General features: G+C 40.4%; 1 protein-coding gene and 1 long non-coding RNA gene across 3 annotated transcripts in view; one reads left to right on the top strand and one right to left on the bottom strand.

Moving 5' to 3' along the window:
• The window catches only part of LOC307184679, a 554,503-nt gene that overhangs the window by 477,989 nt on the left and 49,727 nt on the right, over positions 1-26,787 (bottom strand). The gene's annotated exons all lie outside the window — the stretch shown is intronic.
• On the top strand, positions 988-25,108 carry FMO1 (flavin containing dimethylaniline monoxygenase 1; the record flags this gene model as incomplete). The annotated part of the gene is given in 11 exon segments (XM_079918271.1): positions 988-1,119; positions 10,807-10,995; positions 13,805-13,967; positions 17,215-17,249; positions 17,253-17,362; positions 20,339-20,453; positions 20,455-20,534; positions 22,247-22,602; positions 23,120-23,173; positions 23,176-23,191; positions 24,766-25,108. Coding segments are annotated over 11 exon segments (1,593 nt in total).

Raw genomic sequence — 26,787 nt, 5'->3', positions numbered from 1 at the left:
TGTCATGTGTTGATTCACTTGATTCTCACAAAACACTGCAAGGAAACTCCTACTATTTTCTCCATTTTTATAATGCACAGAGGAGTTAAATAACTTGCCCAAGATCACAGAGAGGTAACTGACAGAACTGAGCTTTAACCTAGGGAATCTGGTCCAGAGTCTGGTCGCTTAACCAATACACTCTATTGCCTCTCAGCATTCTCACAAATTCATGTTAACTCATGGCCAGGAGCAGACAATCCTCCACGTGTGCCAATGATGACACAATGGCTTCCTAGAAGTGAATCAGGATCCGATGGAGAGAGGAGGGATGATTCTCCATGCCTACGTTTCCACCACACACCCTCTCTCTTCCACTGGTGACCAAGCACTGGCAGCAGGTAGAAGGATGGACAGCACAGCCGGAGCCCTGGCAGGATGCTAGGGGCTGGGACTGGCCCGGGCAGTGCTGCAGCAGCACCTGTGGTGGTCGTGGTGTCTTCGTTCCTCATCCCAACTCCGCTCCACCAGCTGCTGTGAGGCCTTGTGTCACAACGCTACACCAATCTGAGCTTCAGCTTCATATGTTTATGAAACACCATGTTTGACAAGGTGATCATTTCCTGGTCTGCTGCTCTGTTCCACTCTACGGGGAGTGGAGGGAGGCTAGAGGTAGCAGCACAGTCCCGAATGCAAAACTCCATCCACTAAAGGATCCGATTTCAGCCACTCTGCCAAAAGCTACAGTCTTGACAACAGTCGTACTATAATTTAGAACCAGCTCCGAGTGAGGGGGTGGGAACATACCAAGCACAGGGTTAAACCAGTGACCTGAACACTTCTCTTCTCACATTCACAACACCAGAAACCAGCTACAGAGGATTCGAATGGAGCAAATCCCTTAATCTTTCAAATTCTTTTTCCTGATTTGCTAGAGGAGCCAAGGATGGGGTGGGGCTTTCACTTGTGAATAAAAGGTTCTGCTTCATTGTCCCCACGCGGGAGAGCATGGCCAAGCGAGTTGCAACTGTGGGAGCTGGGGTCAGTGGCCTGGCCTCCATCAAGCGCTGTCCGGAAGAAGGACTAGAGCCCACCTGCTTCGAGAGGAGCGACGACCTTGGGGGGCTGTGGAGATTCACCGTAAGTGGGGCTTCGACAGCTTTGTTGTGTGTCCGTTGGAAAAGGGCTGGACTGTCGCAAAAAGAGATTGAATTTCTTCCACAAGGGCTGGCGCCCATAGGCGCCAGAAACATCTGCTGAACAGGGGGACAGAAAGGGCCATTGAAAATGATTTAAAAAAAGAAGCAGGGAATAGCCTGAATTTGGGTAGGAGGTGCATCAGCCACCTTGCAAACTTCATCCGGGGCCAAGAGGAATAAAGATGCCTACGAAGGGTAGAAGAGGATGGAGTGGCTGGGACAAGCCAGGAAAACTCAGGACAAGCAGGGCAGGAGCAGAACCTGGGGGTCAGAAGCAAGAGACTCGAGTGTTGGGGGCAATGGTATAAACACAGCACAGGAATTTCTGCCTCTGCCTGAAAGACTGAGCTGCTTATACATGCTTCTTTTTCCAGCTCTGCTCTATCTGAAGTAAAGCGACACAAGGCTCAGTGTAGGATGAGTCCTACACTCAAGGTCTTGTTGTCCAGGCAATTCCAATCCATGTCAAGAACAATCAGAAGCGAAGGATGTGAGGAGTCTGGAGACTTTTTTGTTGCCTGAGCAAAAAAAATAATAATATTCTCAGGACTACAGTATGCATTGGAGAGGGAAAAGGGGTGAGGTAGGAGGAAAGGCAACTATAAAGACCACCCTTGACTGGCCTGGGGTCCAGGGAAACCACAGGGGCCCTGCTGGAGGCCACTGAAACCCTTTGAGCTCCACGGCTCAGCCAGGGAGTCATTTGCATCAGATCTCCCCAAACCTCCTATTTTCCCTTCTTCTCAGGAGAGCAGGAACATATCCCGTGAGCTTTAAATGTGCTAAGGAGAAAGCAGTCAGGAAGAATGAAAAGGAGCAAGGTGTCAGATATCCTGGCCTCAGAGTCCTAAGAGACTGAGAGAAAGCAACACTTAGCATTCCCTTATTATAGAAGGGTAGAACTTGGAACAGGAATAAAGTAATTATTTTCTAATTCAGTGAGCAAAGCTCCAGAGAGGCCAAGGTTCCTAGTTTAGTCCCAGCATAGACCAGCTTGGCTCAAATAAAGAAGAACTGCATATCTTGAAATGTGTCCAACCACCAAATGTGACCGTCAATGCACAGAGACCTCCCCAAGGGGCCTAGGGAAAAGAGAACATCTGTTCCCATGATTCAAACCACATACATTCCGAAAGGGGAGCAGAAACCTGACACAAATGCCATAACTCTAGCCTCTCATGCCCATTGAAAACATTGCTAATCAAACACTATACCCTTCCCCTAATGAGCCTCAGAATCCTTCTTAACACAGTATTCCAGATAAGTACTACTACTCCATTGGGGTTGAGGGTTAGCTTCCAGGATAAAACTCCCAGAGTAGAGTTATTTGGTTAAAGTAATCTCAATCAAAGCAAAAAGTAAGCCCAGAGACCTTGGCATACCAGACAAAAATGCTCCTAATATAAATCACAGATACCCAATCATTAACACACACACACACACAAAAAAAAAACTATTAATGTAAGAATCAAGAGAAATGAGTTCTAGATACAGCTGTGCCCAACTGGCTGTGTGATTGGGCAGGTCAAACACCTATGCACAAAGTGCTGTGAGGGACACAAAAATAAGAAACAGTCATCCTGCCTCAGGGAGCTGTCAGTCTGATGGGAAAAGGGCAGGATCTTGTAAGTCAGAAACGGTGCTATGGGTATTTAAGTGAGGTCAGGATTACATTCACTTGAGGGAAGCCAAGAATGGCTTCATGGAGGAGATGGTGTGTGGTGAACTTTGAAGGATTTCAACAGGCAAATGAGATTGAGTGGGAGATGCCAGGGAGGAAACCGTAAAGAAAAAGTACTAGGCATGCTTGGAAAATAAAAAGAGCTTATTGGTGTGTGTGGTACTTGTAAGAGATATAATGAAAGGGAAGGACAGTGGCTGAATGTTTGGGCAATTTAGAAAGCAATGGATGATGAGCAGAGTTAAGATGTCTTGCTGTTGTTGTTGTGTTTGTTTTGTTTGCATGATAGGAAGACCCATATATGTTTACAGGTAAAGAGAAAATATCTGGATGATAGGAAATGATTGAATATGTAAGCCCAAATTGAGACAAGATCCTGGTAGAAAAAGGAAGAAGTGGAATTGCAGGCCCAAGAGGAAGGATTTGCCTCGGAGAAGTGGAGAGGCACACTTTTCTCAGAGACAGAAGGCGAAGGAAAAAGAAAAATAGAGGCCCTTGTGAGGCACGTGATAGGACGTCAAAAGGATGAGAAAGAGGGTGACCCAGCAGTAGCCTAAGTAAAATGGTACCCAGTTAACAACTTGTTTCAGTCCCCATTACCTCATCTGTAAAGTAAGAATGCAGAGTCAGTTTAAAAAATAGATAAGAGCTAAATTACTAGGTCCTGGGAGGCAGGAAAAACCATCGCCACCTTCATTCAGCAGCCCTCTCTTGACACAGCAGCCTCTTTAAGGCACCTCTGTACTACCCTGAGATTCCTCTAAAGCCTGATTGAAAATCTCTAAACTAAGTGACCTTAAAGGGGACTTCCAGCTCTAAAATGCTATGACTCTCTTGGGTCTTTCTAGAGACATCCCTTCCCCCTTCTACCCCAGCAGATACACACACACAAACACACACACTTGCACGCATGCACACACACACCATGAAAGACTCTTAGAGGTGTCTTTGCAATCAAAGCAAGTGGCCCATTCAAAACCTGCAGAATTAGAAAGCCTGCTCGGGCAAGGGCTGTGCTTACCAGAAAATGTACAAGGGGGATCCTTAGTGCCTGTTCTGGGTGAAAGGGGCCATAATGCAAAAATAGACAGGCAAACTGCAGAAACCCAATAAAACACATACGGAGAAGGTTTCCATTTACAAATAGAGAGGTTCCCCCAACATTACAGAGATTATAAACTACTGCGCGTAATTCGATACTTCACACGGGCATAACTCTGGCCTCTTCCAGACCAGTCTTAAAATGAGAGGAAGCAGACAAAGGTTGCAATGGAAAAGAAAGTCCATCCTTCATTGGGGCGGGGGAGGGGTTGGCATCGTTTAAAAAGAAAAGGGATACATTGATAAAGAACCCACCCGTGACCACCAACTCAAGTGGCAGCAGGAGGTTAAGTGTGGAACATCTGTTCCACAACCAACTCTCTCAGGCTCTTGAGAGGAAAGGGAGGCTTAGAACAAACAGTAATGATATTGGCTGATTTTCTCGATTGTAGAGGAATACTTGAAGAAATAAAATGTCAGGAATTGTTCTGTCACTCATAACTAATATTACTCTTAGAGAATTTTAGTATAGGAAGGAGCCTTGAGAAATAGCCTTAATGTAGAGCCACACTGACATCCTGTAGAAGAAATTATACTACGCTGATAGAAACACATTCTGCTTCACCCATCACATCTCTGTAACAATAACCCTCCCTGGAATGACGTGCTTCCTTACGCGCATCGAGGTCTTTTCTTCTGCACAGGTAACCTTTCACTTATTCCACATTCATTGAGCACCTACTATGCGCCTTATGCACCACATATGTTTAGATTCAGTGAGGGCAACGATGAAGTGTAATACTTCACCCCCTTAAATCACTAAGGAATTCTTCTTCAGCTATTTCTTCTTTAGGCACGTTAAGCCTGATTCTTACAGGGGCTGAAATGATTTGTTAATTGGGTACCATTTTACTTCTTCTTAAAAGCCTTATTTCTAAAAGTTCAGTAATCTTAGTAGGTTTCCTTTTATTCATATATTAAACAAACATTTATTGAATTCATATTATCTTGGAGGGGATACACCTGACAGGCCCCTAACCTCTTGGGGGTTCCTCAAATCTCCTCTGAGGTTTCCACAGCTCCCCTGTGCTGTAGATCTGAAAACAGATCTACAGACTCTGGAAAGATTGTAGACAGTCTGACTCTCCATAGGGAGAGGAAGTGACAAAGTAAAATGTGTTCCGGCTGTTCAAAGGAGAAGAAAAGAAGGAAGTAATTGCTCTTAAGAACAAGAGCTGAACTTCCCTGGTGGCACAGTGGTTAAGAATCCACCTGCCAATGCAGGGGACATGGGTTCGAGCCCTGGTCCGGGAAGATCCCACATGCCACGGAGCAACAAAGCCCGTGCGCCACAACTACTAAGCCCTGCGTGCTGCAACTACTGAAGCCCACGTGCCTAGAGCCCGGGCTCCACAACAAGGGAAGCCACCACAATGAGAAGCCCGTGCACCACGATGAAAAGTAGCCCCCACTCGCCACAACTAGAGAAAGCCTGCACACAGCAACGAAGACCCAACGCAGCCAAAAAAAAAAAAAACAAGAGCTGTGAATGTCGTGCATTGAGAGAATGTCTCTATGTATCTATATAGGAGTGACTTTTATTATCATTTTATATCTATTTTTTAAAGGAGAAAGGAGAAACCTCTGACCTGACAAAGGTTTCTTCCTGTTGCCTATAATCCTCTCTGGAGGACACAAAGCTTAAGAAAGTAAATTTCCACGGTAATTTTAGAAGAAGAATATTACAAATAACAGTTAACATTTTTTGAGAGCTTGCCAGGCACTATTCTAAATGCATTAGAACTATCATTTCATTTTATCCTAGGGGTTATGTAGTATTGTTATTCCTATTTATAGAAGAGGGAACTGAGACACAGAGAGGTTAAGAAAATTCCCAAGGTCACCCAGCTAAAAATGTAGAGCTTGAATATGAACCCAGGCTGTCTGACTCCATGGTCTGTGCTGACAAGAACTATACTCCATGCATTTCCAGAGTCTGTGCCACAGCTCAGGAATAAGGGCAGGCAAATCCTGGACTGTCCATGGAATCCCATGAAGTATTCCAGTGAATATGACGTCTTTCCCATGGTATTGCAGGACCAAGTGGACCAGGAAGCCAGAAACCCCTCCATTCTTGCCTTTTTTATTTTTCCCCTCTGTACAATCCATCTCCCTTCCCCTCTCATTCACTTTTACCTTCAAGACAAAAATCCTTCCCCTAAGTGCCCCCATCAATTCTCAGGAAAAATGTGCTTCCACATGCAGAGTGCCACACAGAGGGTAACTGGCACACACATAGAGACAATGCCAAGAGTGCCTGCAGCCGGGGGTCCCAGCAGGGCCTGAGAATCACTGGGGCAGTTTGTTCACTGAGGTAAACACTGGAGGGGAGGGCTTAGGACCTGCAAACCCCATTCAGAAGTGGCACAGACTTCTACTCTTTGTATATATCTGAAACACTCCAGACCTTGTATTTTACCAGGAGAAACAATCAGTGGGAGGAAAGAGAGACAGAGCAAAGTGGTGTTGGATTCCATCCTGAAGGCCAGGTTTCCATACTAAGCTACAGTTTCTCCTCAGCTGGCATCTGTGATACATTACTTCACATTAGGCTTCAGTGTTTCCTGGAAGGTTTTCTTCTTCCTGCCTTTACAATTATTTTCCAAAATTTTGCGCAGCAGAGTTGTTGTTTTTTTTCTTTTCTATTTTTGTTTGTGGGTTCATTTGTTTTAAGGTCCCCATGGTTCCCTGACTTATCCAATTCCAATGAATCTCTACTACGCTTTGATTTTTAAACATGCCATTATAAAATGTTTTAAATTTTTTTGAACTACTTTTATGGAAATCTTTACAAAGTTATATTATGCACATCTCTACCCCCCTTTTAACAGTATGTATTCCAAATGTAGCCTTTTATTGTTGTTAACTAGAAATTGGCGATTTTAACAAAGTATTATTTACAATGTGATGCTCTCAGATGCCAGAGAAAAGTGAGGGAGCTTTGGTCATACACAAACTGACCCCAGAATGTTTATAACTGATGTTTTTCTCCTTTTACTATAGTTTCTTCCCCTTCTGTTTGCTCTCAACTTCTCAATATTACAGCTCTTTAGAGCTATTCCCATTCTCTTTTTCCTATAACCCAGAGGAAACTTGATCGCTTTTAACTACACCAAACCAGCACTAAATTTAGTTCTAATACCTGGCTTCAAGTTTAAGGATGTTCTAAATCTGTGTTGTCCAATAAGGTAGCCACCAGCCACATGTAACTGTGGAATGCAGTTGATACGACTAAGGAACTGAATTTTTTATTTAATTTAGTTTTAATTCATTTTAATTTTAAAACCAATACTCAGTTCAGTTATTGGAGAATTTTTAAGTGTATTTGTTAACAATTTGGGTATGTAAATCCACTTTTTCAAGTGAAAATTTAGCATTTGGATTCAGATGTGTAAAATATATACTAGATTCAGAAGACTTAATATGAGAAAAAAGTTTTAATACTTCATTAATAATTTTTATATTGATTACACATTGAAATTATAAAATTTTGGATATATTGAGTAAAATAAAATATACCATTAAAATTAATTCCGTCTGTTCCTTTTTACCTTTTTTAATGTGGCTATTGGAAATTTTTAAAGAGCATGTGTGGCCTGCATCACATTCCTATTGGGCAAGACAGCTCAAAAGTCTTGTTATTCAAAGCGTGGTCCATGACCCAGCAGCATCTGCATGGGAGCTTGTGAGAAATACAGAATCTCAGGCTCACCCAGACCTACTAAGTCAGCATCTACATGTTAATAAGATTCCCCGAGCAATTCTTAACAAGATTTAGAAGCGCAAATCTAGAGAGCTGTGCTTCTCAAACTGTGGAGAAGAATCAGGTTTATTTTAATTTCCAAGAAATTATAGACAATCATATTTGTAAAATATAATAAAATGAACTATTAGAAAGGTGAAAATGAAACAGAAAAATTTCAAAACATAAATTCAAACTTCTTTGAAAGTGTGCGCGAGGCAACTACTATAGAGAATCACTATTACACTTGTAACTTTTTGCTAAACAAAACCATATGTGTGAAATATCAGTTCTCCATATTAAACACCTGTAGGCACACTTTCACTACACATTGTACATATTAATACTTAAGGTTTATAATGTGATAATTAAGCTTACTTCTTGTTTGTCATTTTATCTAATCTGGGCTGGATGGATGAGAGCACTCCTCCCAAGAGATAACATATATCTAAACTGTTTCTAAATTTTGCTTAACAACACACATAGTAGAGAAATGAGGCTCACAGAATATGAGAATGAACTGGAAGAAAAGATTTTAAAGAAACCTCAGCAAGCTCAGGATATTCATTTTTTTAACTGCTATCCAAAATAAAGCAAGTAGTGCTGTATTTTTAAAATTTAACTTCAGTCCTTTATCAATAGTCAGTTCTGATCATTTATTCTGTAAAATTATAAGCGAATATCAATTATCTTTCAATGAAATAAAATAATTATAGCTTTTATGCACTTTTGGAAAACAGTTTTCAAACTAACCTTAAAATGTTACACATTGGGGACTTCCCTGGTGGCGCAGTGGTTAAGAATCCGCCTGCCAATGCAGGGGACACGGGTTCGAGCCCTGGCCCGGGAAGATCCCACATGCCACGGAGCAACTAAGCCCGTGCATCACAACTGCTGACCCTGTGCTCTAGAGCCCACGAGCCACAACTACTGAGCCCGTTTGCCACAACTACTGAAGCCCACGCACCTAGAGCCCATGCTCCGCAACAAGAGAAACCACCACAATGAGAAGCCCGCTCACCACAAATAGAGAAAGGCCACACACAGCAACGAAGATCCACACAGCCAAAAATAAATAAATAAATAAAAATTTTTTAATTAATTTTTTAAAAATGTCATACACTGTAATGTAGTCTTACCCGCATTACTAGTACTCAGTTCAAATCCCACACAACTCATCACGTGACTTAGCCAAAACCAAGACTGATCTACGTCCCGTTCATCACGAAGGAGTCCACATGCCTGGATACTGAGCAATGTCAAATTATAGCTATAAAAGTTTCTAGATGCTTACTCTCACCTTCTGTATTTATATTGTCATAGACTGGTAGTAAAAAGATCATACTGGTCTGGCCCTGCTGACTACATCTTTGCTTCTTTTTTTTTTTAATGTTTTTTTTTAATTTGGTTGTGTCGGGTCTTAGTTGAGACATGCGAACTCTTAGTTGTAGTTGTGGCATGCATGTGGGATCTAGTTCCCTGACCAGGGGTCAAACAGGGGCCCCCTGCATGGGGAGCTCAGAGTCTTAACCACTGTGCCACCAGGGAAGTCCCTACATCTTTGAGTAGCACTGCTTTAGATCTTCCTACAGAATGAAAGATCAGGATTTAAATAGTCATCTTTCTCAGAAGCCATTTAGATTCCAGTTTTCTAGATTTATTCTGGATAAATGGGACTGTCAGATGTGGAGTCACAAATAAGCAAGATAAGGTGAACTCATCAGTTGATGAGATCGGTATCAATTCAAACTACAAAGGTATGTTTATAATTTTATTTTCTGTTATCACTACATATTTCATGCAGATCTAGACTCAAACCTTTTGAGGGAACAAAGTACGTCCTCTCCATATGTGAGGTTTAAGTTCACGTTTCTACTTGTTCACACAAATAAAATAATTTTTGTTCCACAGGAAAAAAGAACTATACATATACAAGATGGTAAACAATATTAAAATACTAAGGACTTTCCCACTGAAATTAGAACAATTCTTTATGATACATCTAAAAGACAGAGGCAATGTACATACCTAAATGAATAATTAAAACTGCCCACTATTTGGGCTTCCCTGGTGGCGCAGTGGTTGGGAGTCCGCCTCCCGATGCAACGAACACGGGTTCGTGCCCCGGTCTGGGAAGATCCCACATGCCGCAGAGCGGCTGGGCCCGTGAGCCATGGCCGCTGAGCCTGCGCGTCCGGAGCCTGTGCTCCGCAACGGGAGAGGCCACAGCAGTGAGAGGCCCGCGTACCACAAAAAAAAAAAAAAAAAAAAAAAAAAAAAAAAAAAAACTGCCCACTATTCAACCTTGTAGTAGTTGTCTGAGATGTTGCTATTTGCTAGTTACCCAAGTCAAAACTGGAGTGGGAAATTGTTTAGTGTTTTGCCATGCTCACAGTTGTCCAATCTGGAAACATTTGACCTGCTTCCTCTCCCAAACCTTAAATCCAAACAATTTCACAATCCTATGCATTCTACCTTTCTGCTACCTAACAAATCCCATCTCTCTCAGTTTCAACTGCCACTGCCTTTGCTCAGGCCCTCATTGGCAATCGCATGGATTTGTGTTTCAGGTTCTTAACTAGCCTCATTTCCTTCCTTTCCAGATCCCTCTAAGTTATCTCTTGTAGAACCAGAATTATCTTTTCAAAATTTAACATGAATCACTTCCATGAATTTCTATGAAATTCAAATTCCTTAACTTCAGATACAAAATCCTTCATAATCTGAACCCCCTTTCTCCATAATCCTTTCAACAATACCTCATGAAACCAAAGCAATCGTTCATCATCTAGATACTACTTCCTGGCTCTGGTATATTTCCATATTCTCCTGTATTTTGCAGTGATGCTGTGTGAATCTGGACAGGTGAGTTTATCCCAGGTTTGTTAGCATGTAATAAATGAAATTGTAATTCTGATTATGATATTCATAGTGGGGTCCAATATTCATCATCTTTCAAGTAAGGATAGCAAATTCCATTAGAAAGTAGCAGGTAGCATACGTAAATTGTATGGTTCAATGTCTAAAAATTAACATCCATTTCATGTGTGTGCATGCACATGCACACATGCATACACAGTCATGTGCATGCACTGTTTGTACAGGAACATGTTGAAGAAGGCAGAGCCAGCCTCTACAAGTCTGTGGTTTCCAACAGCTGCAAGGAGATGTCTTGTTACCCAGACTTTCCATTCCCAGAAGATTATCCAAACTATGTGCCAAATTCTGTATTCCTGGAATATCTCAAAATGTATGCAAACCAGTTCAACCTTCTGAAATGCATTCAATTCAAGGTAAGAAAGGCACAAAACATCAGTTAGTAGTCAGGAAGTGTTTCCTACCTATTTTCTATTATCTCTCTCTACCCTAGGTTCTGTAGATCAGATAGTGAACTGGCAAGATTGCTGACACCAGGCTGGATTCCTTTTCCCCTTTTACTTACAATCACCCTAAGTAAATCTGGAGATACTTTGTCTAAGGATTCGTATGTATAAACTTTTAGTTTGCAATGCTTACAACCAAGTATCCAAATGGACCTTAAAATTGTCAAACCAGATTTTCAGTTTGGGCCAAATGCCTATACACAGGGCCATTGAGAACTTCCTGTCAGCTCCTGGGTACTCTCTTTTTACTATCCCTTTATATGAATGGATGGGTGCACTGGCCTATACACAAGAGAATGTCACTATTTGAAGGAAATCTTTTCTAGTATCTTAGGGAATAGAAAAATCTTTGATATTTTCTCATTGGCCATACCCACCTCCCTTCCCATTTCAGAGGACAGAGACAGGAGGTAGGTAGAAGGACAAAGGCAAAAAAATATATCCTCTTTCTCCTCTTTCTTTCTTCCTTTTTTCCTTCCTCTGCAAGAAACACATGAAAATCCATGTGTTTCCCTTCTATTACCCTCCCTATCAGAGATGGGGATAGTAAGGAATTCTTGGAGAATTACACAGAGAAAGTAACATGAATGGAAAGATTGACCAAAACAAGTACCATATAAGATTCACATTCACAACCTTAAAAGTACTCCTGATCAAAATGAAGTCACTATCTCGAAGAGATATCTGCACCTCCATGTTTATTACAGCATTATTTACAATGGCCAAGCCATGGAAACAACTGATGGATAAATGGATAAAGAAAATGTGATAGATGATGGATAGATAGATAGATAGGACAATGGAATATTATTCAGCCATGGTAAATAAAGAAGAAAATCCTGTCTCTTGCAAACACATGGATGAACCTTGAGGGCATTATGCTAAGTGGAATAAGTCAGACAGAGAAAGACAAATTCTGTATGATCTCACTTATATGTAGAATCAAAAAAAAACAAACAAACAAACTCATAGAAACAGAGAACAGATTGATGGCTGCCCGAAGTAGATGGGGGATGGGGAAGGGAAATGGGTGAAGGTAGTCAAAAGTAATAGACTTCCAGTTATAAGATAAATGAATTCTGGGGATGTAATATACACTATAATAACTATAGCTAACAGTACTGTATTGTATATTTGAAAGTTTCTAAGAGAGTAGATCTTAAACGTTCTTATCACAAAAAATAAAATTATAACTATGTGGGGTGATGAATGTTAACTAAACTTATTGTGGTAATCATTTTACAATATACACATATGTCAAATCATTAGGTTGTACACTTTAAACTTATATGGTGTTATATGTCAGTTATATCTCAATAAAACTGGAGAAAAATAAAAGTACTCCAGTTGTCCAAAGAATATTTCACCCCACTTCCTTATTTTCCAAGGGACAGAATAAAAATAAAACACTACCATAGTCAATGGATATAGTCCACAAAAAATATATTTAATGCATCAGAATTTCTGAATCTGAAGCATTTCCTTTACTACCTGTTTCCCAAGCCTGTTTTAAAATAACTTTAAAAAACTAGATGTTCACCAAAGTCTTAAGAAAGTACACACAAGCAGCTGTCTGTAAGAGGTTCTGTTTTTCCTTCCTCTTTATACATTCCAAATTTTCAATGATGAACACATTATTTTCAAGATAAAAATAAATTTATTTTGAAAGTTTTTTTTAATTAACTGAAAGTTTATATTTTAAAAAGACAATTGCTAATACAAATGTAGAACCCAAGAAGCACTTCAAATATTATAAACCAGACAGTGAACCGTTAGGAGGGACTTGAGAAGTCTGTCTTCTTTGAAAACTGAAGAGGAAAGCAAGGCAGCAAAGTCTCTTGGTCAGTGGCTCATTTATGCTTTTAAACTTGACTTGTAAATTTCTTTTATATATTTTCTGAATCAGAATCTAGTACCCATGGATATACATGTACTCCATGAGAACAAAAATAGACCACAGTTGACCCTGGAGCAACACAAGGGTTTAGAGGTGCCAACTCTGTACAGTGGAAAATTCCCATTTCCTCCATTTCCCAGGTGCCTCTGTATCCACAGTTCCACATCCACAGATTCAACCAATTACAAATCCTGTTGTATTGTAATATTTACTATTTTTAAAAATCCACATATAAGTGGACCTCCGCAGTTCAAACCCATATTGTTCAAGAATCAACTGTATTTGAAATTTAGACAACTCCCAACAAATTCAGCCATAAAGTTAGCACTTTTCAGTAGTTCTCTAGATCTGGGAAAACTTCAACATCATAGTCTATAAGACCTTTCATAAACTAAGGTACTTGGGACCAAATTTATATTTTCAATTATATATTCAATATTATCCGTGTTTCTATTAAAGGAGCTGTTATAAAGGAACTGTTGTGTATGAGAACTATACATAACAGAAAAATAATTTTTAAAACATAGAAAGACCTAAGTCATAGTCTTGGTTCTATCACTCACTGTGAGAATTTGAGGAAATCACTTAAAAATTCTGGACCACACCACCTCTCTTAAATACCCCTCTACAACTCGAAGCTTAGAATACTTCCATCTGGGAAATTATGATCAATCTGATAGTCCAATTTGATTTCTAGGGTTATGCTTATTAATTATGTTTCATCTGTTCTCTAGAACACTTGAAATGCAATTAGCACGTCAGCCAGCAGGCCCTTACTGGAACCTTGAAAACTATTAATCATGTCTATGATTCTTTTTTCAGACTAAAGTCTTCAGTGTAACAAAACGCCCAGATTTTTCTGTTACCGGCCAATGGGAGGTAGTCACTCTGCATGAAGGGAAGCAAGAGTCAGCCATCTTTGACGCTGTCATGGTCTGCACTAGTTTTCTTACTAACCCATATTTGCCACTGGACTCCTTTCCAGGTACAGGCTTTTCTGCAACTGACCTTAGTTTGTCTCATGGGAGCCATCCTTACACTGGATTGGTCTGGAAATAAATTCCTATTGATTCCTCCATTAAACAGTTAAGCTGTGAGGTAAGAGGGTTTTTTCCCTAACCAGCACTATCTGGCCAGTTTTTGGCTTTCATCTGTTTCAAACAACTTATGAGTACCAAAGAGCAGAATGAATAATTACTAAGCAGTTTTATGATTCACTAAAGTTCAATGTCCCTCCCTAAGTGACTGGTAGCACTCAGAAAGTCTTCTAAGACTTGGGAGGCCTAGACAAGTTGTGAGCCTCAGCAGTGGTGCATTGACAAAGATGAGTGTAGAGGCCGCAGAGATCAATCAGTGAATAAAGGAAAAAGTAACTTGATTTTTGTTTGTTTCTATGAGTCATAGCAATTACCTAGATCAGAGGTTTATGGCACTGGATTAATAGTCAGTAGGGGCATGAGCCTTAGAAGGCAAGTTAAGACATCTTTATGTCTCAGTTTCTTTATCTGGCTTTTGTAATATGATTCATGGTAATCTGTGTCAAATTTCAGTTGGATTACAACTCAGAGGGAATAGAAAATTCAATGGTTTGGTTTATTTCATCTGCAGTAAAGGATTCAAAAAGTTAAAACTTTAGGAAATTTTTCTCTGAATCATCTAAATATGACTTGTAGTGACCCCAAGGCTTGGTTCACAGTTAACCCACGTACCTCTGATGATCCTTTGTCTGCCCCCAGAGGTTACTCAAGTCAGGTCAAGTTAAGATAAAACATGTCCTGAAAACTGCCATAGACTATAATCATTGAATTGGAATGCAGTTCAGTCTTCTTCCTGGTGCAGAAAACTCTTCACCGTCCCTGAGAAAGACTCAACAGCCTCTGCTTGAACACATTCAACAATGAACTCTTACCACCCGACCCTTTTCTTGCCTACAGAGAAAAATCCCTGAGCAGGCAAGGTACTCCAGACTCCCAGGAAGGAGTACCTGGTACAGGATCACTCCAAGGATCCGGAAAATTTCATGACATAGAGAGTACACTGTATTCATTCGGCACCTACAATATACTGCACAAGATGCTAAGAATAAAGAGGTGGATAAGACAACACATAGCCTGCATGAAAAGAATGAAAAGAGTTTTATAGGAGTCCAGTGAAGGAATCACATCTACATATGACCTGGAGTGACAGCAATACTCATTTTACAACAAACTCATGTACCTCCAATGATCCTGGATCTGTCCCCCAGATGTTACTCAAGTCAGGTCAGATTAGGATAAAACATACCTTGAAAGCAATGGAGTCAATGTACTCAGTTTAAATAGGATGAGCTTGGGACCCTGGAGGTATACATTCTAGGCTATGCAATTAACAAGCTATAGAATCTTGGGCTTTCCACTTGACCTTTCTAAGCCTCGGTTTTCTTTCCTAGAAACTGAGGGGTTTGGACCACCTTACCCAATAGCATACATCACAAATCAAGCAAAAAGAACTCTACAGTACTTGCCGTCCTTCTCGATATCCATCTTACCAGCCACTACCAATTGCTCACTTAAAATCCGTGGCTAAATTATTGTTAAGCAGCCTTTGAGCACTAAAATTTCATGACTTTAGACTTGAAATGGAGTCCTCCAAATCTCACCATCTCCCTCTCTGCCCCACAGCAGACTTGCTTGGTCTGTACATACTCCCTAGGGTAGTTGTTAACCATTACAAAAATTAAATTCATTGAAGTTATTCAAAAGTACATGTCATGAGTTCTGGAGGCAATTCCATAAAAGGTGTTCCAAAATGTCTTAGTAAAAATAATAGGTATTACAGCTGGAATAAATATATAACTTCCCAAGGTAACTAATTTTATTAATTCAGATACCATATACATTCAGCTGTGTTTACTAACACAACCACTTCACCTAATAAAAGTTCTTGCTCTGTTCTCCTGTAATATAAGTGGGGAAAGTATTAGCCTGGTAGAAGACTCAGCTACAGAGTCTCATTTTTGTCCATTTGTGGTCCCAAACAGCTGATCCAGTGAGAATCTAAGATAATCTAAGATTCAGGGATAATTCTATTATTCTCATTAAACTTGTCCGGCTCTCCCTTCCTGGCAGTTCTTGGATCCAGATTGGGTTCCTGTGCTGAGTTAATATTTAAACTTGGTTGCGTCATTGTTCAATTCTAAATGATCTAGATTGTGGTTGGGTTATAACTGAGATTCATGTTAGAGTTCTAATGATTTAAGATGAAGTAAAGAGCTACTGGGCCTTGGTGAGGCTATGTGCACAGCATCCATACTCATCCCCTGAGAATCTAGATGTCTTATCACGTTTTCTTAAAAAAAAAAAAAAAAAGTTTCTTTGTACAAGACGTATTACTTTTGATTGTGTTACACAACCTTGAGTATTTTCCAAAACTCGCCAAACATCTGACATTTCAATGAGATTTGGCGTCAACTGTTTGAGATATCTAGCTGGAACAGCAGCTCTAATCCCAGTGTAACTAACAGAATCCCTTTTTCTCTGAGCCAACTCTGGCTGACTCAGCAAACCCAGCTTGAGTTACTGTCAGTCACCAAGATGAACCCACAAGGATCTTTTCAAATAGGGACCATATTTCTATTTATTTCCCATGTCATCTAGCGCAGTGACAGGTATCCAAGAAAGCTTGCTGAATAGAGTGGAAGCACTGACTCATAGTTCCCTTTAACTTCTCTGCTCTTGCTCCTTGCTTGTGAAAAGTTCTATATAGATCAAATATTAGTAAATAGAATATTTCTGTCCCATTGATTTCTGTCAAACTTTGAAAGGTAATGACTTCTTACACTTTAGCTTAATAAGTCTTTATGCCATGATTTTTTTTTTTTAATTAGAGAAAGGTTTATTGCAGGGCAAAGCAAGGATAATGGGTGGCTTATGCTCCAAAACCTTGAACTCCACAATGGTTTGGGGGGAAAATTTTTTATAGTGCCATGATATTTTAACTTAGTAATCATCTAGTAAGTAAAACTAGAGGCCTATCTAGTGAGATGGAGTAAGTACTTCCATTAAATAAATAATCACCCATTAATTTCTGTACCTTGTATAATTATGTATTCATGTTTCAGATTTTCTTAAAATTGAGTATGCTATGAAAACAACCTAAATCATCTGTCAAAAGGATGTTATTAACTGAATAACATGTATGTTTCATTCACTAGTCTTATAAATTTTCTATTTGACTTCTTTTTTTTTCTATAGGTATAAATACTGTTAAAGGCCAGTATTTTCATAGCTGAGAGTATAAACATCCAGATATATTTAGAGACAAGAGAGTTCTTGTGATTGGAATGGGGAATTCTGGCACAGACATTGCTATGGAGGCCAGCCACGTGGCAAAGAAGGTATCATTCTTGATGTTACCTAATGAGGAGCTTTATCTTAAGACACATGCCTCAGGCAAAGAGTATTTGACACCATGATAACTGATGAAAGGAAAAAAAAATCCTAAAACACACACACATACACTGAACAGATTTTTTTCGGTATTTTTTTCTTGAATGTTCGTAAGTGTTATTGTGAATTCCAGGTGTCATTTTTCTTCCAAATCCAACTTCTCTGACTTCCTATTTTTGTCATTTTCCCAGTCAAAAAGAGCTACAGGGGACATCTGTTTCTTACTCAGTCCCATAGGTCAGAAAATTCTGGCAATTTTTCTTGCTAAGATCTCCCATTTGCTCCTTCCTTTCCTTATTGATTGCCACCACCCTCATCAGGTCCATACCACCTCCCACTGAGTCTATTGCGTTGTCCTCCTAATAATAATTATGGAAATAGTCAATATTTATTGGGCTTTCTTACTCTGTGCCAAAAATGGCACTAAATGCTTCACTGCATTACCTCTACCAATTATCAAAACAAGCCACAAAGTAGGTACTAGTATCCTTGACTACAGATGAAGAAACTGAGACTGAGAGAAGTTAAATAACCCGCCTAAAGGCATACCAACAGCAGGTGGTAGAGCCAGTCCTCAAATCCTAGTCTCTTCCATTCAAAGCCCCAGCTCCTAATTCTACCCTGAGTCCCTGCACTCCTACCCCAGTCCATCCCCCCACACACGACAATCCATCCAGACCCCCAAGCACCAACAAGCAAATCCTCTGAAAAGACTGCTCTCATTATGACACTCATGTTAAAAAAAACTAACTCCCCCTTACCTAAAAAAATAAAAATTACAATTTGCAGATGTATCAGCCCTGCATTATAGGGGTCTCCATAATGTGGTCCAAATCTTCCATTTTAACTTTATCCCACACTATTTTCCCACATGATCATCAACTGCACGCTGACAGGTCTACTCTGTGCCCTTTCCAGTTCCCAAGTCTCTAATTTCCTCTTTGTTCACACCATAACCCTCCCTTCTGCAGTGCCCTTTTCTCTTTTATTACAATTTAATTTACATTCCCAGATACTTCAACCCAAGACAAAATGATCTCTCGCTAGTATGAATTTATGTAATAATTGTAATTTACACTCCTCGGTCGGCACTTTTAATTCTTAGTATTGCTAATTACCTTTTATGGTATGTATTTTCTTTCCAACTATGCTACAAACTCATTGAGAGCCATTCAGCCAACAAATCAATATTAGTTGTTGAATTCCACTATATCGAATGTTATGCCAGGCATGGGGGATACACTGGAAAACAGAACAATCAAACAAGATTCCCTCTATCACAGAGCATATACTCATGGGGAAAACAGATGTCAAATAAATAAATATAAATCATTAGATCAATAATTGCAAGAGTAGAAATAGCTCTGAAGAAAAAGAACTGGGAGTGTGTTCCCTTCTGGAATTTTCAAAAAGGAACTCGATTGATTGATTGACTAATTGATTGACTTGGAAAGACAGCAATTTGGTGGAGTTATCCTAAAGGAAGGGAAAGGAGGTTCTGAAGCAAAAATTAACACAGGCCTATCCGTGATGACCACCACATGTGGGTAACATATTACTATTTCTATTTCTCTAACCACTGGAAATTTCTTCAATCTGAAAACATGCTTCGGCACACATCATTTTTATATCGACAAAGAAACTCCCCTTGCTTCAGGATATAATTCGTATCTACCGAAATGCCATATCCGATTCTGCATCATGACAAAGAGAGGCAGGTGCAAATATGTCTAATGTCAGAATCACTGATGTGCTCATAGTTCTTGCCACCATACTGCTCCATCATGTTATAAGGTCAAACAGATGTATAATAAAAACACTAACACTGGGGCTTCCCTGGTGGCGCAGTGGTTGAGAATCCGCCTGCCGATGCAGGGGACACGGGTTCGTGCCCCGGTCCGGGAAGATCCCACATGCCGCGGAGTGGCTAGGCCTGTGAGCCATGGCCGCTGAGACTGCACGTCCGGAGCCTGTGCTCTGCAACGGGAGAGGCCACAACAGTGAGAGGCCCGCGTACCACAAAAAAAAAACAAAACAAAACACTAACACTGCAGCTGTGGTCACCCCACAGCTGTGGATGCCCCAGTTTGTTGGGAGAAAACCCACGTATTAAATCAATTGTTTTGTATCTGCAAAGCAACAGATTTTTTACTAATTTTTTTTTATTTTTAAACAGTTATACAGACAACTCCTTATTGTATAGGTACCAGAACAACTGTTAGCTTAGTGAACTCAGTCAGCAGGTAAACTCAAGTAGCCAGATAATCTGTCAAAAGAACAAAAACAAACAAACCCACCGAAACTAGTTGTATTACTGAATTTTACTGTAAGTTCTAACAATGGTTTGTGTCAAAACCCTTTGCAGACAACTTTCAATTACATCCATGCCCTGTTCTCGTTTACAATTATTAGCATACAAAGTTGTTATCACCTGTTCACTGTCTTCTCACATGAGATTCTAAGCTCACTACAGCCAGTCTCAATACATAATTCATCATGGTGTCTAGCACTGAGCCTGACAGATAAAAAGTGCTCAATAATATGTTCTAAGGCATTTGAATACTCTAGATATTCAAACCATTATCTCAAAAGAATAACTTTAAAGTGGGGGTTAGAGGAGCAAAAAATGTCTTGTCAGGGATGTATTTTGAGGGTGGCCAACTTTTTGGTGCCTTTCAATTCACAAAACTTCTCGAATCTCTGACAGAGCCAGCCCTGTTCACTGTGTCAAACCGGGTGACCTGTTTGATTGCTTCCAGGTGTTCCTCAGCACCAGGGACCAGTCAGCCAGCCCTCCCTCCTCCTTCCCTTCCTTTCATTCTGGGACTCTCCCCTCCATTAGACAGGAGGTGCCAGTCTTGGGAGAAGTTACCTCTGTGGGATCATGAATGACCAAGAAGGATGATGGGATATGCTTACCATTTACTAGAGTTACTGAACACCCCTGGGCCTGGGTGATCAGCCAGGTCTTTGACTCAGGCTACCCATGGGACATGGTGCTCGTGATGCGATTTCAGACCATGTTCAGAAATTCTCTCCCAACTCCCAACTGTGAATTGGTTGATAGCAAGAAGGATGAACAGCTGGTTCAATCGTGAAAATTATGGCTTAATACCAGAAGACAGGTAAATATGGAGTGTCTGCTGAGAGCTATTAGGGAGAAAGGGGCCTCGATCTTTCCAGTGGCGTATCCAAACCAGGCAATAATGTGACAACATGACTGAAGGTGAAGGAAAATTTCATACAAATTACTTAATCATAATACCTAACTGTTTTTGACTGCTTGGTAAGTGAAATTATGTAATACATAATTGTCAACAGCCCTTTAGAGTAAGTAGTATAATCTCCCTTTCATGGTGGGTGTGCTAAGGCTTAGGGAAGTTCAGTCACTTGCCGGAGCTCATCTAGTACTAAGTGGGCTCTGTGACCTTGGCAAGTTACATAAACCTCAGCGGCAGCAATCAAAAGGGAACAATCTGTCTATGACTCTTCTGACAAAAGCAACACACTTGCCTGTGTCACTGTGTTGGAAAAATTGAATCCTTCCCCATGTCTCTCTAAGGGCAGTGCCTTCTCCTTGTCAAGATGACCTTGGTTTCAGTCTTGTCCTTTCAGTTACAACCCATGACTTATCCCATTAACAAGAACCAACGGTTTTACTTTCTCATTCATTGCGTCTGTACAATGACATTCCATTACCAGGGTGGCACCACAGCCTGGAGATCCTGTCTGATCTTCCTCCAGATTCCACTCTGCACCAGCAGGGATCAGGTGGTACCCAAGCCACAAGTGATATGCAGGCAGCCCCCTTCCTACTACATGTACTTCATTCCTCTGGTTCTCTTCATCCTTCTCTCGTATACCTTGCTCTCTCCCTGCATTTTTTCCTTCCTTTTTTATTCCTACCCTCTTCTATTTCTTAACTCCAGGCCTCTTAGGGGTTTAACTCTTTTCACCAGAGCTTTTTCTACCATAAGTTTTAGAATGACAGCCTGAATGGCAGCTATAAAGAATTTTATTTAATCCCATAATCCCTAGAATATATAAAAGGAGCCTGAGGAATTGTAATCTCTTCTCTCTCAGATTTAGCTAATCCTTTATCATTTCCAAAGTTCTTAAATATATACTATTTCATATGTTCTTTGTCCTACCCAATGAACTAAGGATGGCAAATGTTAGTGTCCCTATCTTACAGTTGCATCAAAGAAAGCCTACAGGGACCCAATGACTTTCCCAAGCTCTAAGTATAAACATTTGGACACAAGGCCACCCTTACTACCTCCTGCTCCAAAGCTCCTTCATTTTATCATATTGTCTCTTTCTGTGCATTCACCATAAGCCAAAAATGGCTCGCTTACTTAAAATCATCTTGCTAAGTGTTTGTTTTGTGATTCCAAAGGCATAGGCAGAAAAAGATAATTCTGCCCTTATTCCTTTTAAACACATGCATGTTTCCCTTGTATAGCTGCTTCCTAGGAGGAGAGAGTTTCCGGCAGTTCTCAGCAGATATAGAAGTCCCCAGTCTCCCTTGTGGTCCTTCAGCATTCAGCTCTCTCTAAAGTGACAGTGATAGCTGAATGCTGAAATTCAACAAGAGAAGCAGGAGCTAGAGGAAGCTCTGGTCGCTTTCTCCTCAGGCTTCTAAACTCTAGTAAATGGTAAGCATATCCCATCATCCTTCTTGGTCATTCATGATCCCACAGAGGTAACTTCTCCCAAGACTGGCACCTCCTGCCTAATGGAGGGGTGAGTCCCGGAATGAGAAGAAGGGAAGGAGGAGAGAGGGCTGGCTGACTGGTCCCTGGCAGGTCTCTTCCCCATCCGTGTTTATGTCTAGGACACAACTAAGAGAGCCTGTGCTAAGTAATGAGCTCCCAGGCCGTATCATCACTGGGAAAGTGCTCATCAAGCCAAGTGTAAAGGAGGTGAAGGAAAACTCTGTTGTATTTAACAACAACCCAAAGGAAGAGCCCATTGATATCATTGTCTTTGCCACTGGATACACCTTTGCTTTCCCCTTCCTCCATGAGACTGTGGTGAAAGTTGAAGATGGCCAAGCATCACTGTACAAGTACATCTTCCCTGCACATCTGCAAAAGCCAACCCTGGCTGTTATTGGCCTCATCAAACCCTTGGGTTCCATGATAACCACAGGGGAAATGCAAACTCGATGGGCTGTTCAGGTCCTGAAAGGCAAGTGCATGAGCAATAGCAGGACGTATATGTTCAGTTTGCCATATTATTTTGGATACTGGAAATTTCGAGGCCTTCCCCAGGTTCTATCTAAAACAACTCAAAGTCATCTATTGTTCACCAAATTACACTATCACAGTGAATTTGTGTCATGACCAGCACAAAAGATAAATCATGGATCAAAAAGTATCAGCTGTGTCTACCTGTTATTTTTGCCTGCATCAACTGGTTCAATTAAAACTTAAAAGTTCAATCAATTGAATGACAAAATCCAGTCAAGCCAGTTGTGAGGGTCCGTCACATCAAATGAGTAGTGAGATGTTCTGACACTTATCTCTTCAGCTGATGGCTTTATCACCACAGCCATCCACTTAGGCTGCTCGTATTTCTGCCAGAAGAACAGATGACTAGCTGGGTACTAAAAATAAAATATGATCCGTGGTAAAGTATCTTTACCTGCTAAGTAACCATTGAAACCTAAAGTTAAATTGCACTTTTTACTTGTTTTGCTTTACAGGTGTTAATAAATTACCACCATCGAGCGTCATGATAGAGGAAGTTAATGCAAGAAAAAAAACAAGCCCAGTGGGTAAGTTAAGTACTATGCATTCTTTTTGAATCATAACTAAAACTGGTAAAGCAATAGCAAAGAAAGGTGAGAGTTACATTGGAGAAAAGAGAAGCACCTGAGATTTAGAGAAGAAAAAAAAAAAAAAACTAGGCCTGTTTAAGGAGAGAGAAGAGAAAGGGAAATTGAGGTTTTAATGTCCCAGACTATCGCTTTAGACCATGGTCATCTAGCACCACATGGAGTTTAGATTCTAAACCAAAATATAATTAATCCTCATCTACCAGATACTATTCTATACCTTTATCCATAATCAGCAGGCAACCTGTTGTGTTTATCCGCTCTGACACCAGAAAGTTCTGCTCATTCATTCATTTCAAAAAATCTGTGTTCAGCTCTATTGTTTTTATTCCGATGACTACTCTAGTGCAGGAGTCAAAATAGGGCTATAGGCCAAATCTACCGACCATCTATTTTTCTCGTTTACAATTTTAAATCATTGGAAAGAAGATTTTTTGATATGTGGAAATTATATGAAATTCAAATCACGGTGACATAAGTAAAGTATTATTAGAACACAGCCACACTCATTAATTTACAAACTGTCTAAGGCTGCTTTCGCATTACAACAGCAGAGTTGAATAGCTGAGGTAGAGACCCTAATATGGCCCTCAAAGCCTTAAGTATTTATCATCTAGAACCTTTTGCATAATAAGCTTGTTGACACCTTCTCTAGAGGAGAGGTCTCCACTTGTGCTCTGCTCTTTGGCTACCACCAAGGGCCAGGGATAATGGAAGGGAGATGGCCAGCGAAGAGGGAGACTTGCCCCTTCCCGACTCCTAATCCTAAAACATCTCTGGTTTTATCTGTTTTACCGTTTATCTGTTTCAGACTTTGATATAAATTTTCACTTAAAAAAAAAAGGGTCTCTGCGGCAGAATAAAAAAGTTTTAAAATCACTGCATTTAAGAAACATCACTTTTCTCATTCATATGTATTTCCAAATTTCAGTGTTGTTCTACCCTTGTCAAAGTGCTAAATACCAAAAGCACTTTAGGGGTCTCTTCTTCATCCTCAACCTGGGATACGACCTGATATCCATTATGGAATTCCAGTATAACATAAATCATTAATTAGAACTATGTGATCTAAAAGCTTCTGTCACATAGGTCAGTCAATGGTATTAGGAATTAATACCAGCATTACGGGGAATTCCACCCTATGATTTTTGTGGGTTTTCACATTATACAAATCAAGCAATAATTGAGTTCTAGAAAGATTTAGGAATAGTAAAATCATACAAAATCTTTTTTTCTAGAAATTGCTAATCATTTGACAACAGAACTAAAGTAATATGAGATCCATTATCAGCATTTGGAGCACCATATGTACAGAGTATATTTTCAAGGAATCCACCTTGTATTTAAATAATACTGTAAGACCATTAGACAGCTATGGGCATGGAAGGAAGAATATAGAAGCCAGTCCAAATTTTGTACCATCATTGTTTACTTCTGGCACTTTTACTTGCTCTAAGGTTATCATTATTTAATCTTTTTGTCTTCCCCTTTATCCCAATCTTCCTTTTATAAAGGTTTGGCTTGTATTACTGCAAAGCTTTACAATCCCATTATATCCCATGCATAGATGAACTCCTGACCTATATCGATGCAAAGCCCAACCTGTTCTCTCTGCTCCTGACAGATCCACACCTGGCTTTGACCATCTTCTTCGGCCCATGCACACCATACCAGTTCCGTTTGACCAGCCCAGGGAAATGGGAAGGAGCCAGAAATGCTATCATGACCCTGTGGGACCAAACATTCAAGGTCACAAAAACTAGAGATGTACAAGAATCCCCTTCTCCCTTTGCAAGCTTACTTAAACTCTTCAGCTTTCTAGCTTTGCTTGTGGCCATTTTCCTGATTTTCCTATAAATAAAAGATTACCTAAATGGATTGTCAAATGCACCGCATAGATGGACAGTGCTTTGGTTCCCCCATTGCAACAGCATTGCCTTCATGGCTATAAACCATATCTGAGTAGTGAAGGCCACCCCCTGCCTTTCCCTGGCTGGCTGGAGGGCCACCACTGGTATTCCTGAGTGTCTCCCAACTCCACCTGCTTCTAATGCTAGAGGAAGATAACCAAGGTTTCTGTGCATTTGAAGGCTGCTGCAAGGTTCAAGTTTCATTTTAGGAGACAGAGTTGTCCCAGACAGCACTCTGAGCATTTAGACCTCTTTTCTATTTTCACAGATCTCAACTAAAACTCCCTATTTCACAAAAGATTTGGTTGTACTAAAATGGTGCTCTTATGATATCAGCTGATTAAAAATAAAAAGAAAGAAACAGCCTAGAATTATTTCAAGTGGTCTTTTATTCTCTTTTTAAGAATTGGGGGAAAGAGAGAAGGGGATAAGGAGCCTATTAATAAGGGCCATAAAAGGATGGGAGGGTTCGATGACTTCGTTGGAGTGTTTGTAAAGGAATGTACTTGCCTGGGAGTACTCATTCCACTAGAATGCACTCTGCAACAAAACAGGGCCTCCAGCTGGCGTAATAACAACCACAGTCAGATCTACTCCACAGAAAACACCCATCTCCACCTGCTCTTGGAGCCGGCCTCCAGCACCCAAAGGAAAAACACCTCCTGCTCACATACACCTTTACAACTTTGCTTAAAGAGGCAAACAGCTGCCTCTTCTAAGAGTCAATGAAATCCAACTGGAATTCATTACAGAAAAGACACAGCTAAGAAGTCTTTCATAGAGAGATAATAAGAAAGAAAAGACAGAAAATGAAGAGCAAAAGCAAACATCATGTCAGAAGCAGTTTTTGACCAAACTACACCAACCCTGGATTCTCTCTCACAGTTGCACATGTGAGGATGTGACTCAGCCAGAAAAGGTTTTGCCTTCACTTCACCTCACTGCTGGGCTTTGATGGGAAACTTCACCTCACAGAGAGGTCCATGATTTGCATAATGGAGGGGATTCAAAAACTACGGAATCAGGAGAGAGTGAGCTCTATAGGTAAGTAGAGATGCAGGTAACGACTCATCCACTCAGGTCTGTTGAATCAATCACCAATGGCCAATGATTTAATCAATCATGTCTATGTAATGAAACTTCTGTAAAAACAGAAGGAAAGGATGGGGTTCAGAGAGCTTCCCAGTTGGTGAACACATAAAGGCTCAGGAAGAATGGTGCCCTTGGAAAGGACATGGAAACTCCACTCCCTTCCCACCTACCTTGCCCTGTGCATCTCTTCCATCTGGCTCTTCCTGAGTGATATCATCCTTTTATAATAAACTAGAAATCTAGTAAATAAAATGCTTCTCTGAGTTCTGTGAGCCAAATTAGTTCACAAAGCTACTGATTATTTTTAGCAAATTAATTGAACCCAAGGAGGGGGAACATTGGAACTTCTGGTCTATAGCTGGTTCTCAGAAGCACAGGTGACAAACTGGGCTCACAATTGACAACTGAATTGAGAGGGAAGGCAGTCTTGTAGGACCGAGCCCTTAACTTGTGGAATCTGATGCCATCTCTGGGTAGTTAGTATCAGAATTGAGTTCAACTGTAGGACACCCTGCTGGCCTCCAAGAACTGCTC

The sequence above is a fragment of the Stenella coeruleoalba genome (assembly GCF_951394435.1).
Source record: "Stenella coeruleoalba genome assembly, chromosome: 1".
Classification (NCBI taxonomy): domain Eukaryota; kingdom Metazoa; phylum Chordata; class Mammalia; order Artiodactyla; family Delphinidae; genus Stenella; species Stenella coeruleoalba.
The sequence above is the reverse complement of the archived record's forward strand: the minus strand, read 5'-3'. Positions and strand labels throughout refer to the sequence as shown.